The sequence below is a fragment of the Lithobates pipiens genome, unplaced genomic scaffold (assembly GCF_037356315.1).
Source record: "Lithobates pipiens isolate NorthernLeopardFrog02 unplaced genomic scaffold, aLitPip1_a1.2 Scaffold_22, whole genome shotgun sequence".
In the NCBI taxonomy this organism is placed as follows: domain Eukaryota; kingdom Metazoa; phylum Chordata; class Amphibia; order Anura; family Ranidae; genus Lithobates; species Lithobates pipiens.
In genome coordinates this window covers 90406846-90419462 of record NW_027507784.1, presented here as the reverse complement: position 1 = coordinate 90419462, position 12617 = coordinate 90406846, and the positions used below count along the sequence as shown (strand labels likewise).

The following is a 12617-nucleotide window of genomic DNA, read 5'->3' as shown; positions in this document are numbered from 1 at the left end:
ATATAGTGCCCCATCATTGGTATCAGTAGAAGGAATAGTGCCCCATCATTGGTATCAGTGGGAAGAATAGTGCCCGATCATTAGTATCAGTGGAAGGAATAGTGCCCCATCGTTGGTATCAGTGGGATGAATAGTGCCCCATCATTGGTATCAGTGGGAGGAATAGTGTCTTGTATCAGTGAGAGGAACACTGCCCCCACAGGCTGAATAAAGGCAAACAAATGGCCACATCTGGCCCCAGGGCCGCAGTTTGGAAACCACTGTTGTAGAAGATCCATTTGTCTGATTGAAACCTCAGATGAAGTTCTACTGCCAGTGGTCTTCGAGACTTAAACTGATAACAACCTCCGCCTGGTCGGCTGCTTTGTGTTGTAGCACTTTTTATAGCATCAATTTATAGAGGTGATATCACCAGTCGGTGGACTTACTCAGTGAAGGGACCGTAGGGCAAGTTCCTGATATCCCGGTGCTCCTTCCAGAGGTCCACTTCTGTTCTCATGGGATATTTCCCCTCTTGTCTCAGCAGGTTTTCAAGCAGCTCGGGGTCCGCAATATTGACCATTTTGTATCGACTAATAATCGTCTTGAACAACGGCCCGTAAAGCTTCTTGTATCTTATCTGTCAATAATCAAAAAAACACTATTAATCAAGGTCCAGCAGGTTTCAGATATTACTACATGGTATTTATCAAATGTCCCTTGTCTATATTGTGCCCTATTTGTAGGGTCCGGGCCCTGTGCTGTTGTGCCCCTAATCAAGCACAGTGTGTTTGTTTCTAGGCTGTAACCTGCCTGAGCTCTGTTGAAATATTTCTGGGCTCTGCAAGTTTCTCCTAATATCAAGGTGTTGATGGTTTCTGCCTGTAAGTGTGAAGAAGGTTCCAATAGCCAGTGTGGGATGGACAATCACTGAGCTATGAATGTTTATCTGACTAGCCTATCCCTGAGCTCTTTATAGTTTGGGTCACTTTTCCAGTGTTCTGTAAGGCGCAATTCACATCTATGCATATTGCTTTTGAGCGTTTCTGCAGTGCTTTTTGCGTTGCTTGTGGCATTTTTGGACATGTGTTTTTACCGCGTTTTGTGGTTTTTTTACAGTATGGTTGCTTAGCAACCAGCTATATACAGTGTAAAAAAAATGCAAATCGCGGCAAAAACGCTGTAAAAACGTGGTAAAAACGCAATACTTGCATTTTGGATGCGGGTCCATTGACTTCTATTACATGCAAAACGTTGCATTTTGCATGAAAAAAAAGTCCCCGACCCTTTCCAAAAATGCAGAGGAACAAAAATGCATTGATGTGAACATGTTCCATAGGAACCCATGTTAAAACATTTCCCTGCATTTCTGCAAAATGCATCAAAAAATGCATTAGGGTGAATGAAGCCTTACTCCCAGGCTTCTTCCTGGACAGGGTGCCTGCATATCGTGTCTCTCTCTACACCCGTTATGCCCAACCTGCGACCCGAGGACCATCTGCGGCCCTTTGGCGTTTGCACTGCAGTGTGGCCCTCGGAACCCAGCAAATGGGAGCTTTGGTTAGCATTAGGGCTTTGTGATCACTTGCAGTTTCATGTGACATGTCCCCAGGCTCTGATGCCGCGTACACACGATCGGAAATTCGGCCAGCAAAAGACAGATTTTTCGTTGGAAAATGCGACCGCGTGTATGCTCCATCGGAATTTTGCTGGCCGAATTTCCACCAGCAAAAGATTGAGAGCAGGTTCTCACTTTTTCTGACGGAAAAAGTTTAGATCGGAAATCCAGATCGTCTGTAACAATTCCGACGTGCAAAATTCCTACGCATGCTCGGAAGCAATTTGACGCATGCTCAGAAGCATTGAACTTAATTTTCTCGTCGTAGGGTTGTATGTCACCGCGTTCTTGACAGTTGAAAGTTCAGCGAACTTTTGTGTGACCGTGTATATGCAAGGCAAGTTTGAGCGGAATTCTGTCAGAAAAACCATCATAGCTTTTTCCGATGAGAATTCCGATCGTGTGTACGTGGCATCACTGTCTCCTACAGCATGACGTTTATCCTCCAACCATTCATGTAACACAGTCTCTGACCATCTCCTTTAGTAAGACCTCTGTGTTTGACAGTCTTTTGCATCATTACATATAATAAATATTATATGTGGCGCTTTGGTGACATCAGGGGCTGCATTTGAGACCCCACAGACCAAAAGATTTTTTTCTGTCCATCCAGTCCTGAAATGAAATGTACACACCTCTGCCACACAAAACAGCCCTGGCTGCCCAGCATGGGAGGAGACATGCTTTTTCTGTTTTGCTGCAGTTAAAGCAGACCTTCACCCTAAACATGATGTTGTGCCACCCTGGCACCCCCCCCCCTTGCCCCCGCCATGAGTAACACTCATAGGTCTTGTCCCTCTTCAAGACTTTCATTGTAATTGTTACTTAGGTCCTATTCGCACTTGGTGACCTGGAATCGCAGCAGAATTCGTGCAATTCTGCCGCAACTCCAAATTGCTTGGCAATCGCTACAAAAGGTGCAACGCACTTTGAGTGCCATTCATTGGAAATGCCACCCCAAATGTGGTGTGATTTTGCCGTCATTGTCATGTGGCAGTCACGGCAAAACGGACAGAGAGAGATAGAGAGGGGGGAGAGACAGAGAGTGGGTGAGAGAGGGAAGGGAGTGAGAGAGGGAGGGGAGAGACAGAGAGGGGAGTAAGTAAGACAGAGAGGGAGGGGAGAGACAGAACGGGGAGTGAGCGAGAGAGGGGTGAGAGAGGGAGGGGAGAGATAGAGAGGGGAGTGAGCGAGAGAGGGGTGAGAGAGAAGGGGAGTGAGATGGGCGGGGTGAGAAAGAGAGGGAGACAGAGCGGGGAGTGTGAGAGAGAGAGGGGGTGAGAGACAGAGGGAGGGGGGGAGACAGAGAGCGGAGTGGGTGAGATAGGGGAGTAAGAAAAAGAGAGGGGAGTAAACCACCCCAAAAAAACCTACACCGGACTCTCACCTTCCTGCAGCTCCTTTTTTACCAGCTGTATGTTGCGAGGTTGCTGCGGCACAATCACAGCCCGGGACTCCGAGCTGCTCTGCCAAGTGAGCTACTTCTGGGATCGGAGGCTGTGGCCACTGCCGCCTCCTGCTTCCACTTTGCTCCCCTGTCACTGAACAGTCAGTCCCCTCTAGTGGGTGTCACCCAGGTACGGTCCGCACCCCTGTAGTGATACCACTGCTCTTCTGTTGGGAGCAGCGCCGGCCCCCTGAAAAATGCTGCCCAAGGCAAACACCTTGTTTGCCTCGCGGTAGATACGCACTTGCGCAGTATCACGTGAAAATCGAAAAAAATTGCCAATACAAAAGCATGCATGGGGCCTTAATTGCACCAGAGAAAAAATAAATCTCCTGACCCTCCAGATAGGGCTTTGCTTTGTGGAAAAGCTGTGTAAATTTCAGGACTGGATGGACTGAAATACAAGCTTTGGTTTATGTATTTCATCTGTGTATTTAGCTGTTTGCAGGGAGGTCAGCTTTGGGGCTCATTTACACCGGCAGAAACCCTTCCTGAAAATAAAACCTCAATTCTTTTGCTGTGTTGCTGATATGTGTGCTGGAAATCTGTATTTTATGTTTGCTCTCTTTAGGTCTTCCATGCCAAATCTGCATTACTGCTCTTCACCTGCCGGTGGCACCATCTTTCTTTGCTCTGTTGTGTTCTCCTGCGCTGTTACTTTTGAAATTGGCAGTTGGGAGAATCTGCACAACTGCTTTCTTTTCAGCCAGGTACCTCGGTAATCCATCTCGCTGTCTGTCTGCTGTGCTTCGGCCATCTTGAGTATCCTGTGCATACAACATTGCTTGTTTTTTTCTTGCAGCCCTTTGAACAAGCTGTAGACATGGGGGTGGTGGGTGACAGGTTTGACAAGCAGGAGAATTTTTTTTTTTTTTAATGGAAGGAACAACGCTTGAAAACAAATATTCGTCTTCCATTTCAAAAAAATAAATATTTTGGTCACTTCTATACAATATCATACCTGTAAAAGAAGGAGCAATATGCCCTGTACACACGGTCGGACTTTCCGATGGAAAATGTGCGATTGGAACCTGTTGTCGGAAAATACGATCGCGTGTGGGCTCCATCTGACTTTTTCCGTCGGTATTTCCGTCACACAAAGTTCAGGATCTAAAATTTTCCAACAATAAAATCCGATCGCTTAAATTCCGTTCGTGTGTAGACAATTCTGATGGACAAAGTGCCACACATGCTCAGAATAAACTGAGAGGTAGACATGTGCAAAAGGAAAAAATGTGTTTAATTTCGTTTTAATTCGTTAATTAATTTCGTTTAGTTATATTCGTTAAATTCATTTTCGGATTTCGTTTCGTTTTCTACCGAATTCGAAAAATCGGTCGCATTCGAAAATATTTCAACCAAATTCGAAAATATTTCTACCGGATTCGAAATGATTTCAACATGATTCGAAATTATTTCAACCGCATTCGAAACTATTTCAACCGGATTCGAAAATATTTTGCGACCCGAATTTAGGACCATGTATCTCGGGGTCACTTGATGCTAGAAACCCCAAATTTGGAGATGTTGTAATGCTATTGTGTCTGCATACCAAATTTGGTGTTTCTAGCTATAAGTGACCCCGAGATACGTGGCTCCAAAATCGGGTCACAAAATGTCATTCTCTGCTGCAGAAAAGTACTTGGCATATTGCCCATATCTGGGGTCACTGGTGGCAGGTGACATGGCAAGTGGACAATCCACAACTTGGTCACATGGCACTAGTGGCCGGTCACATGCCACTCGTGTCAGGTCACGTGGCACTCGTGGCAGGTGTCGTGGCAAGTGGACAATACACAACTTGTGGCAGGTGACGTCGCAAGTGGACAAATACAATACACAACTTGTGGCAAGTGGACAATGACATACAGCATATGCACTTGCCTTGCGATCGACATCCGTGACTTCTTCAATCAGACATGCTGACAACTTCATTGATGCCATAAATATAAATGAAATAAGATGTGTGTGTTTTTTTTTGCACTGGTACACTGCAAGTATGAAAAGTTGATGTGACAGATATATATATAAGTAAGTATAAGTAGCTAACCATCTTCCAAAATTTCTAATTCAAATAGAAAAGATTAGAACAGAATAGAAAAAAAATATATAATTTAATAGAATAAAATAGAAAGAATATACAACCATCTTCTGAAATTCGAATTTGAATAGAATAAATTTGAATTTCGAATAGTATGAATTCTAATTTTTTAATTCCATTAATTTTAAATTTGGATAGAAAAGATTATAATAAAATAGAAAATAGACTAGAAAAATGATAGAAAAGAACAGAATAGAATATATTATATTTTATTCTGTTCTGTTCTATTGTTTTTCTAGTCTATTCTTTTATATTCTATTAAAATCTTTTCTATTAAAATCGAAATCATTATATACTAAATTCGAATTTCGGAAGATGGTTTTATATATATATATACACGTCCTTGTCCCTTCTGCAGCCAGCCAGAGGATTGGAGGAGAGCACCATGGAGGCTCCGCCTCTGTGTCCCGACTCCCGCCCTGCACTGACAGCTGAACAGGAGCTGAAATCAAGCAGTGCTATGCCGCTGCGGACCCGAAATTGAGGAGACACGGCCGCGCAGGGAGCCACTGATGGGTCTGAAATGAATAATGTGCCCGGGTCTCAGGTGGTCAGAGACCCGGGCACATGTTTCAAAACCCGTACTGTCCGGGTGAATCCCGGACAGGTGGCAACCCTACCTGCCCAGCATGGGAGGAGACATGCTTTTTCTGTTTTGCTGCAGTTAAAGCAGACCTTCACCCTAAACATGATGTTGTGCCACCCTGGCACCCCCCCTTGCCCCCGCCATGAGTAACACTCATAGGTCTTGTCCCTCTTCAAGACTTTCATTGTAATTGTTACTTAGGTCCCATTCACACTTGGTGACCTGGAATCGCAGCAGAATTCGTGCAATTCTGCCGCAACTCCAAATTGCTTGGCAATCGCTACAAAAGGTGCAATGCATTTTGAGTGCCATTCATTCTAAATGCCACCCCAAATGTGGTGTGATTTTGCCGTCATTGTCATGTGGCAGTCACGGAAAAATGGACAGAGAGAGATAGAGCCTTCCATGCCAAATCTGCATTACTGCTCTTCACCTGCCGGTGGCACCATCTTTCTTTGCTCTGTTGTGTTCTCCTGCGCTGTTACTTTTGAAATTGGCAGTTGGGAGAATCTGTACAACTGCTTTCTTTTCAGCCAGGTACCTCGGTAATCCATCTCGCTGTCTGTCTGCTGTGCTTCGGCCATCTTGAGTATCCTGTGCATACAACATTGCTTGTTCTTTTCTTGCAGCCCTTTGAACAAGCTGTAGACATGGGGGTGATGGGTGACAGGTTTGACAACCAGGAGAATTTTTTATTTTATATTTTAATGGAAGGAACAACGCTTGAAAACAAATATTCGTCTTCCATTTCAAAAAAATATATATATTAGTCACTTCTATACAATACCATACCTGTAAAAGAAGGAGCAATATGCCCTGTACACACGGTCGGACTTTCCGACGGAAAATGTGCGATCGGATCGTGTTGTCGGAAAATCCGATCGTGTGTGGGCTCCATCGGACTTTTTCCGTCGGAATTTCCGACACACAAAGTTCGAAAGCAGGATCTAAAATTTTCCAACAACAAAATCCGATCGCTTAAACTCCGATCGTGTGTAGACAATTCTGACGGACAAAGTGCCACGCATGCTCAGAATAAACTAAGAGGTAGACATGTGCAAAAGGAAAAAATTTGTTTAGTTTCGTTTCGTTTTAATTTGTTAATTAATTAATTTTGTTTAGTTATATTCGTTAAATTCGTTTTCGGATTTCGTTTAGTTTTCTACCGAATTCGAAAAATCGGTCACATTCGAAAATATTTCAACCAAATTCGAAAATATTTCTACCGGATTCTATATATTTTCAACATGATTCTAAATTATTGCAACCGGATTCAAAACTATTTCAACCGGATTCGAAAATATTTTGCGACCCGACTTTAGGGCCATGTATCTCGGGGCCACTTAGTGCTAGAAACCCCAAATTGTTGTAGTGCTAGGTCTACTGTGTTTGCATACCTAATTTGGGGTTTCTAGCTATAAGTGGCCCCAAAGTTGGGTCACAAAATGTCATTCTCTGCTGCAGAAAAGTACTTGGCATATTGCCCATATCTGGGGTCACTGGTGGCAGGTGACATGTCAAGTGGACAATCCACAACTTGGTAACATGGCACTAGTGGCTGGTCACATGGCACTCGTGTCAGGTCACGTGGCACTTGTGGCCGGTCACGTGGCACTCGTGGCAGGTGTCGTGGCAAGTGGACAATACACAACTTGTGGCAGTTGACTTGGCAAGTGGACAATACACAAGTTGTGGCAGTTGACTTGGCAAGTGGACAATACACAAGTTGTGGCAGGTGACGTGGCAAGTGGACAAATACAATACACAACTTGTGGCAAGTGGACAATGACATACAGCATATGCACTTGCCTTGCGATCGACATCCGTGACTTCTTCAATCAGACATGCTGACAACTTCATTGATGCCATAAATATAAATGAAATAAGATGTGTGTGGTTTTTTTTTTGCACTGGTACACTGCAAGTATGAAAAGTTGATGTGACAGATATATATATAAGTAAGTATAAGTAGCTAACCATCTTCCAAAATTCCTAATTCAAATAGAAAAGATTAGAACAGAATAGAAAAAAATATATAATTTAATAGAATAAAATAGAAAGAATATACAACCATCTTCTGAAATTCGAATTTGAATAGAATAAATTTGAATTTCGAATAGTATGAATTCAAATTTTTTAATTCATTAATTTTAAATTTGGATAGAAAAGATTATAATAAAATAGAAAATAGACTGCAAAAACGATAGAACAGAACATAATAGAATATACCAGGGATATGCAATTAGCGGACCTCCAGCTGTTTCAGAACTACAAGTACCATGAGGCATAGCAAGACTACAAGCATGACACCCAGAGGCAGAGGCATGATGGGACTTGTAGTTTTGCAACAGCTGGAGGTCCGCTAATTGCAGATCCCTGGAATATACTAAGAGGTGGTTTTTGGCAGTCTAGGTGTTGAAACGCTGCTACTTCCGGGAGGTTGGTGGTATTGCACTCTTCTGGGTGTGTGGAATTCCTGCTCCCTGCTGCACGCTGTGGCTCCTCCCAATGGTCCGTACAACCTGTAGTGCTGTATAAGTCATAGGGAGCAACCACTGTGTCTGGTGGGGGGGAGCAGGTATTCCAACCACCTTGAAGTGTTGAAGACCTTTGACAGCTAGTAAGCAGTGAATAGGCTTGGTGTGTCAACGCCAGGGCCACCGGAAAGGTAACTACATTGCCACTTCTTCTTTTATAGGTATGGTGTTGAATTCAAGCATCCCTGTGGAGTAGGATAACCACATGTCCCAGATTACCTGGGACAGGCCCACATTTTTTTCCACATTTTACTCCAGATCTCTCAGGTCATTTGTATTCCTTTTGTCTTATGCCCTGTAGACACGAACAGTTTTCCCGTTGGAATAAACTATTTTTTCCGACAGAATTCCGCTCAAGCTGTCTTGCGTACACCCGATCACACCAAAGTCCGACCGTCAAGAACGCAGTGACGTACAACATGTACGACGGGACTAGAAAAAGGAAGTTCAATAGCCAGTAGCAAATAGCTTCCGTCTCGTACTTGCTTCAGAGCATGCATCGTTTTTGTTTCTGTCGGAACAGCATACGGACCAGTGGTTTTCCCAATAGGAATTGGTTTATTTGGTATATTTAGAACATGTTTGATTTCTAGGTCCGTCAGAATTTGACGTAAAAAGTCAAATGGGGCCCACACACGATCGGAATATACGATGAAAAGCTCCCGTCTGACTTTTTCTGTTGGGCATTCTGTTGGGCATTCCGCTTGTGTGTACGGGGCATGAGTATATATTTTTTTTTATATGCAACTTTAGTGGCTTAGATATACAGAGCATTTGTTCAATGTATGTGAGCCTAACATTGGCCACCCACCTGCATTGTAAGCCAAGTGACAGTTCTTAAATAGGTAAGGGGTGTGGCCACCCAGCGACATCACATGGTGGCTTAGCCCCCTGTGATGTCACTGACCACTGCATGCTGGGGGGGGGGGGGGGCCTGAATGGCAGTTTGGAAATCTAGTCACCCTACTGTGGAGACCGGCTCATTTTAAAACTGAAAGCGGACCTTCAGCCATTTTGTTAAATCTTTCCATCTATTGCATCTTCTGCCCTTGTGGTTTTAACTTTGGATAGTAAAACATATTTTTTTTTCTGCCAGTAAATACCTTATACAGCCCACTTTCTGTTTCTTGTCTGGTAAAAAGCCCAGGCTTATGACATCATGCACAGCTCTCTCTCTCACTCTTGCCAGGAATGGAAGGGGGGGGGGGGGAGTCAAGGGAGGGCCAATGAGAGCTGCAGAGCTGGAGGTGTGCCTCTGTGCAAATCCAGGAAGTGAACAGGCAGCAGCTTTGGCTGCCCACAGTTAAAATGGATGCAGCCAGACTCAGTGGAGGGAGATTTCTGCAGCATATTTGGCAAGTACAGAATCACAGTATATGTAAAATAATATGCAAAGTGGTTAGAGGAAGCTTCAGAATGGCAAATATGTTTTTATTACTAATTAGGTGTAGAGGGGTCAGAGTTCTGGGGGGATGTCTGGGGTGTAGAGGGGTCAGAGTGCTGGGGGGATATCTGGGGTGTAGAGGGGTCAGAGTGCCGGGGGAGATGTCTGGGGTGTAGAGGGGTCAGAGTGCCGGGGGAGATGTCTGGGGTGTAGAGGGGTCAGAGTGCCGGGGGAGATGTCTGGGGTGTAGAGGGGTCAGAGTGCCGGGGGAGATGTCTGGGGTGTAGAGGGGTCAGAGTGCTGGGGGGATATCTGGGGTGTAGAGGGGTCAGAGTGCCGGGGGGGATATCTGGGGTGTAGAGGGGTCAGAGTGCTGGGGGGATATCTGGGGTGTAGAGGGGTCAGAGTGCCGGGGGGATGTCTGGGGTGTAGAGGGGTCAGAGTGATGGGGAGGGATCAATCTAGCAGATATATTATATGCACAGGACAGCTTTGTTACTTTATATATGTAGTCTTTTCCCATTGTTTCTTTTCTGTACAGAATGATTGTTCATGTAGTTAATGCGGAGCTTCACCCAACAGGGGAAGCTCTGCTTGTCTGCCTCCTACCTACCTGATATCTATTTACCTGCGCTGTCTCCATTGTAGGGGCCCCAGAGCATTACTTTGCCCAAGGGCCCATGAAGCTATAAAGATGGCCCTGGTTACTAGATCCGAGACCCGAACGAAGCATTGGCTTTGTTCGGGTCTTTGGCCAGCCGGCAGAAGTGCCAGCTGGTTGCTCGGGCCTCCCTGGGCCTGGGTGAGCGGTTGAAATAATAACGGTACCGTGGAGCTGCAGGCATCACCCCGGTAAAACCCCTTGAAGCAATCTCGGTAATATCGGTCAGTTTTTTGGTCAATACTTCTAAAAAAGTGAATATCGGCGGCCAATAATCAGTCGATCCCTATCTACAACTGTGCAAGACTGAAGGGAAGGTTTGCATAGTTAGTTGGTACAGGGCCGTTTTTAATATTGATTGGGCCCTGGGCAAACATTTTCTTAGGGCCCCCCTCACCCCATGCAATTTCACTCTCCACCTTCTCTGAGACATACAATAAATAGCAGCTATACTTAAAATCAGTTTAGTGTATCAGATCAGGCAGCAATTGCGATTGGTTGCCAGAGATTACAGCATATCATTACTGCTTACTGACTGGTTGCCAGAGGTTACATCACTCCTTAAGGCTCACTGATTAGTTGCTAGAGGTTGCAGCAAATGATTTCTGCTTGTTGATTACTGTACAGTAATACTGCTCACTGGATACTATTGGTTATAGCACATCATCTCCTCACTGCAGGGGGGCATGATATACACATGAATGCCGGCTTTATTTACATATCAATGCCGTTGGCCTCAGCTATTTACATATGCATGGCACTGCTATTTACATATGAATGCCGGTTATTTATATGTAAACACAGGTCTGCAGGTGAGTCATCTGTACACAACAATAGGGCAGAGCTGGGCAGCATTAGTACCAGCACTTCACACTGAGATATTAGGAGACAACACAGGACTAAAACTTCAAGGGACAAGGGAATGTAAACTGGGATAGTTGGCAAGTATGAGGCAGCTGCTTTGGGCCCCACAACAATGACAGGGCCCAGGGCAGCTGCCCCTTTTGTCCTGCCTTAAAGACGGCCCTGAGTTGGTATGTAATGAACATGTAAAGGACAGGAAGGGAGAAGGGAAGGGGGATGAGAAAGGAACCAGGGGAGGTAAAATATAAGGAGATTATACTTTACAATAACACAGAACCTCCTCTCAGACATCTGATATTACAGGGGTGAAGGTTGTATTATGAGAGAAGAAAATTCCTCTGCGTCTGTCACGCCATCGGGTGGATGAGGGAACCGGTTTGGTAAAGGGGATTAACGGATTCTCAGAAACCAGTGCAGATGTTCACCGAGAATTCAGGAGAACAATATGGTGACTTTCAATGGTGACGGCACCTTTAGAACTCATAGAGACAGAGGATCAGGGCCCAGGCCGGCGATTTTTGTGCAGTGGGTACGGCCAGATGTCTTTGATCAAGAAACCTGAAGAAACCAATGTCGGGCTGACACTCCGTGGCTGTACATAAATAACCCACCCAGTGATTTCCTGCGTTGAGGGACAGATCAGAGACGTGGGGGGAGGTCACTGGCTAGTGCCAGAGCCAGATACACACATACCTGTAAAAAAAAAAAATTGAAAGCGTCGCCTATGGGGGATTTTTAAGTACCAAAGTTTGGCGCCATTCCATGAGTGTGCGCAATTTTAAAGCATGACATGTTAGGTATCTCTTTACTTGGCGTAACATCATCTTTCACATTATACAAAAAAAATTGGGCTAACCTTTGTGTTTTTTTGTTTTTAATTCATGAAAGTTTTTTCTCCCAAAAAACGCGTTTGAAAAATTGCTGCGCAAATACCGCGTGACATTAAAAGTTGCAACGACCACCATTTTATGCCCTAGGGTGTCTGCTAAAGAAAATTTCTAGCAAAAAAAAAAAAAAAATGATGATTTTTACATGTAGGAAAGAAGTGTCAGAATTGGAGAATTGGCCTGGGTGGCATGTGGTTAATTACTAGGGTTGCACTGATACCGATACTGAGCATTTGCTGGAGAACTTCTACTCGTGCAAATGCTCCGATGCCTAATCCGACACCTGGGCAGTCAGGGATGATCGGTGCAGGCAGTTACAATCACCGATCTCCCTGCATAGATTTCAATAAGACAGCTGACAGACACTTCTCTCCCTCCTGCAGCTTTCAGCTGCCTTATTGAAATCTATACAGGGAGATTGGTGCTTGTAACTCCCATCCCTGACTGTCCCGTGTGTCCTCCTCCAGTCCCCCTCAGTGTCCTCTTCCGTGCTTCTGATGCCCCCCTGCATGTCCTCATCCACTTCCCCTGCCTCCTCCCCGTCCCCCTCCAT

General features: G+C 44.8%; 1 protein-coding gene across 1 annotated transcript in view; it reads right to left on the bottom strand.

Moving 5' to 3' along the window:
* Positions 1–12617, bottom strand: part of LOC143923924 (sterol 26-hydroxylase, mitochondrial-like) — a 51727-nt gene that overhangs the window by 34403 nt on the left and 4707 nt on the right. Inside the window, exon 2 of the mRNA XM_077447869.1 lies at positions 429–619. Coding sequence (XP_077303995.1) covers positions 429–619 — 191 coding nt within the window. The remainder of the gene's footprint in view (positions 1–428; positions 620–12617) is intronic.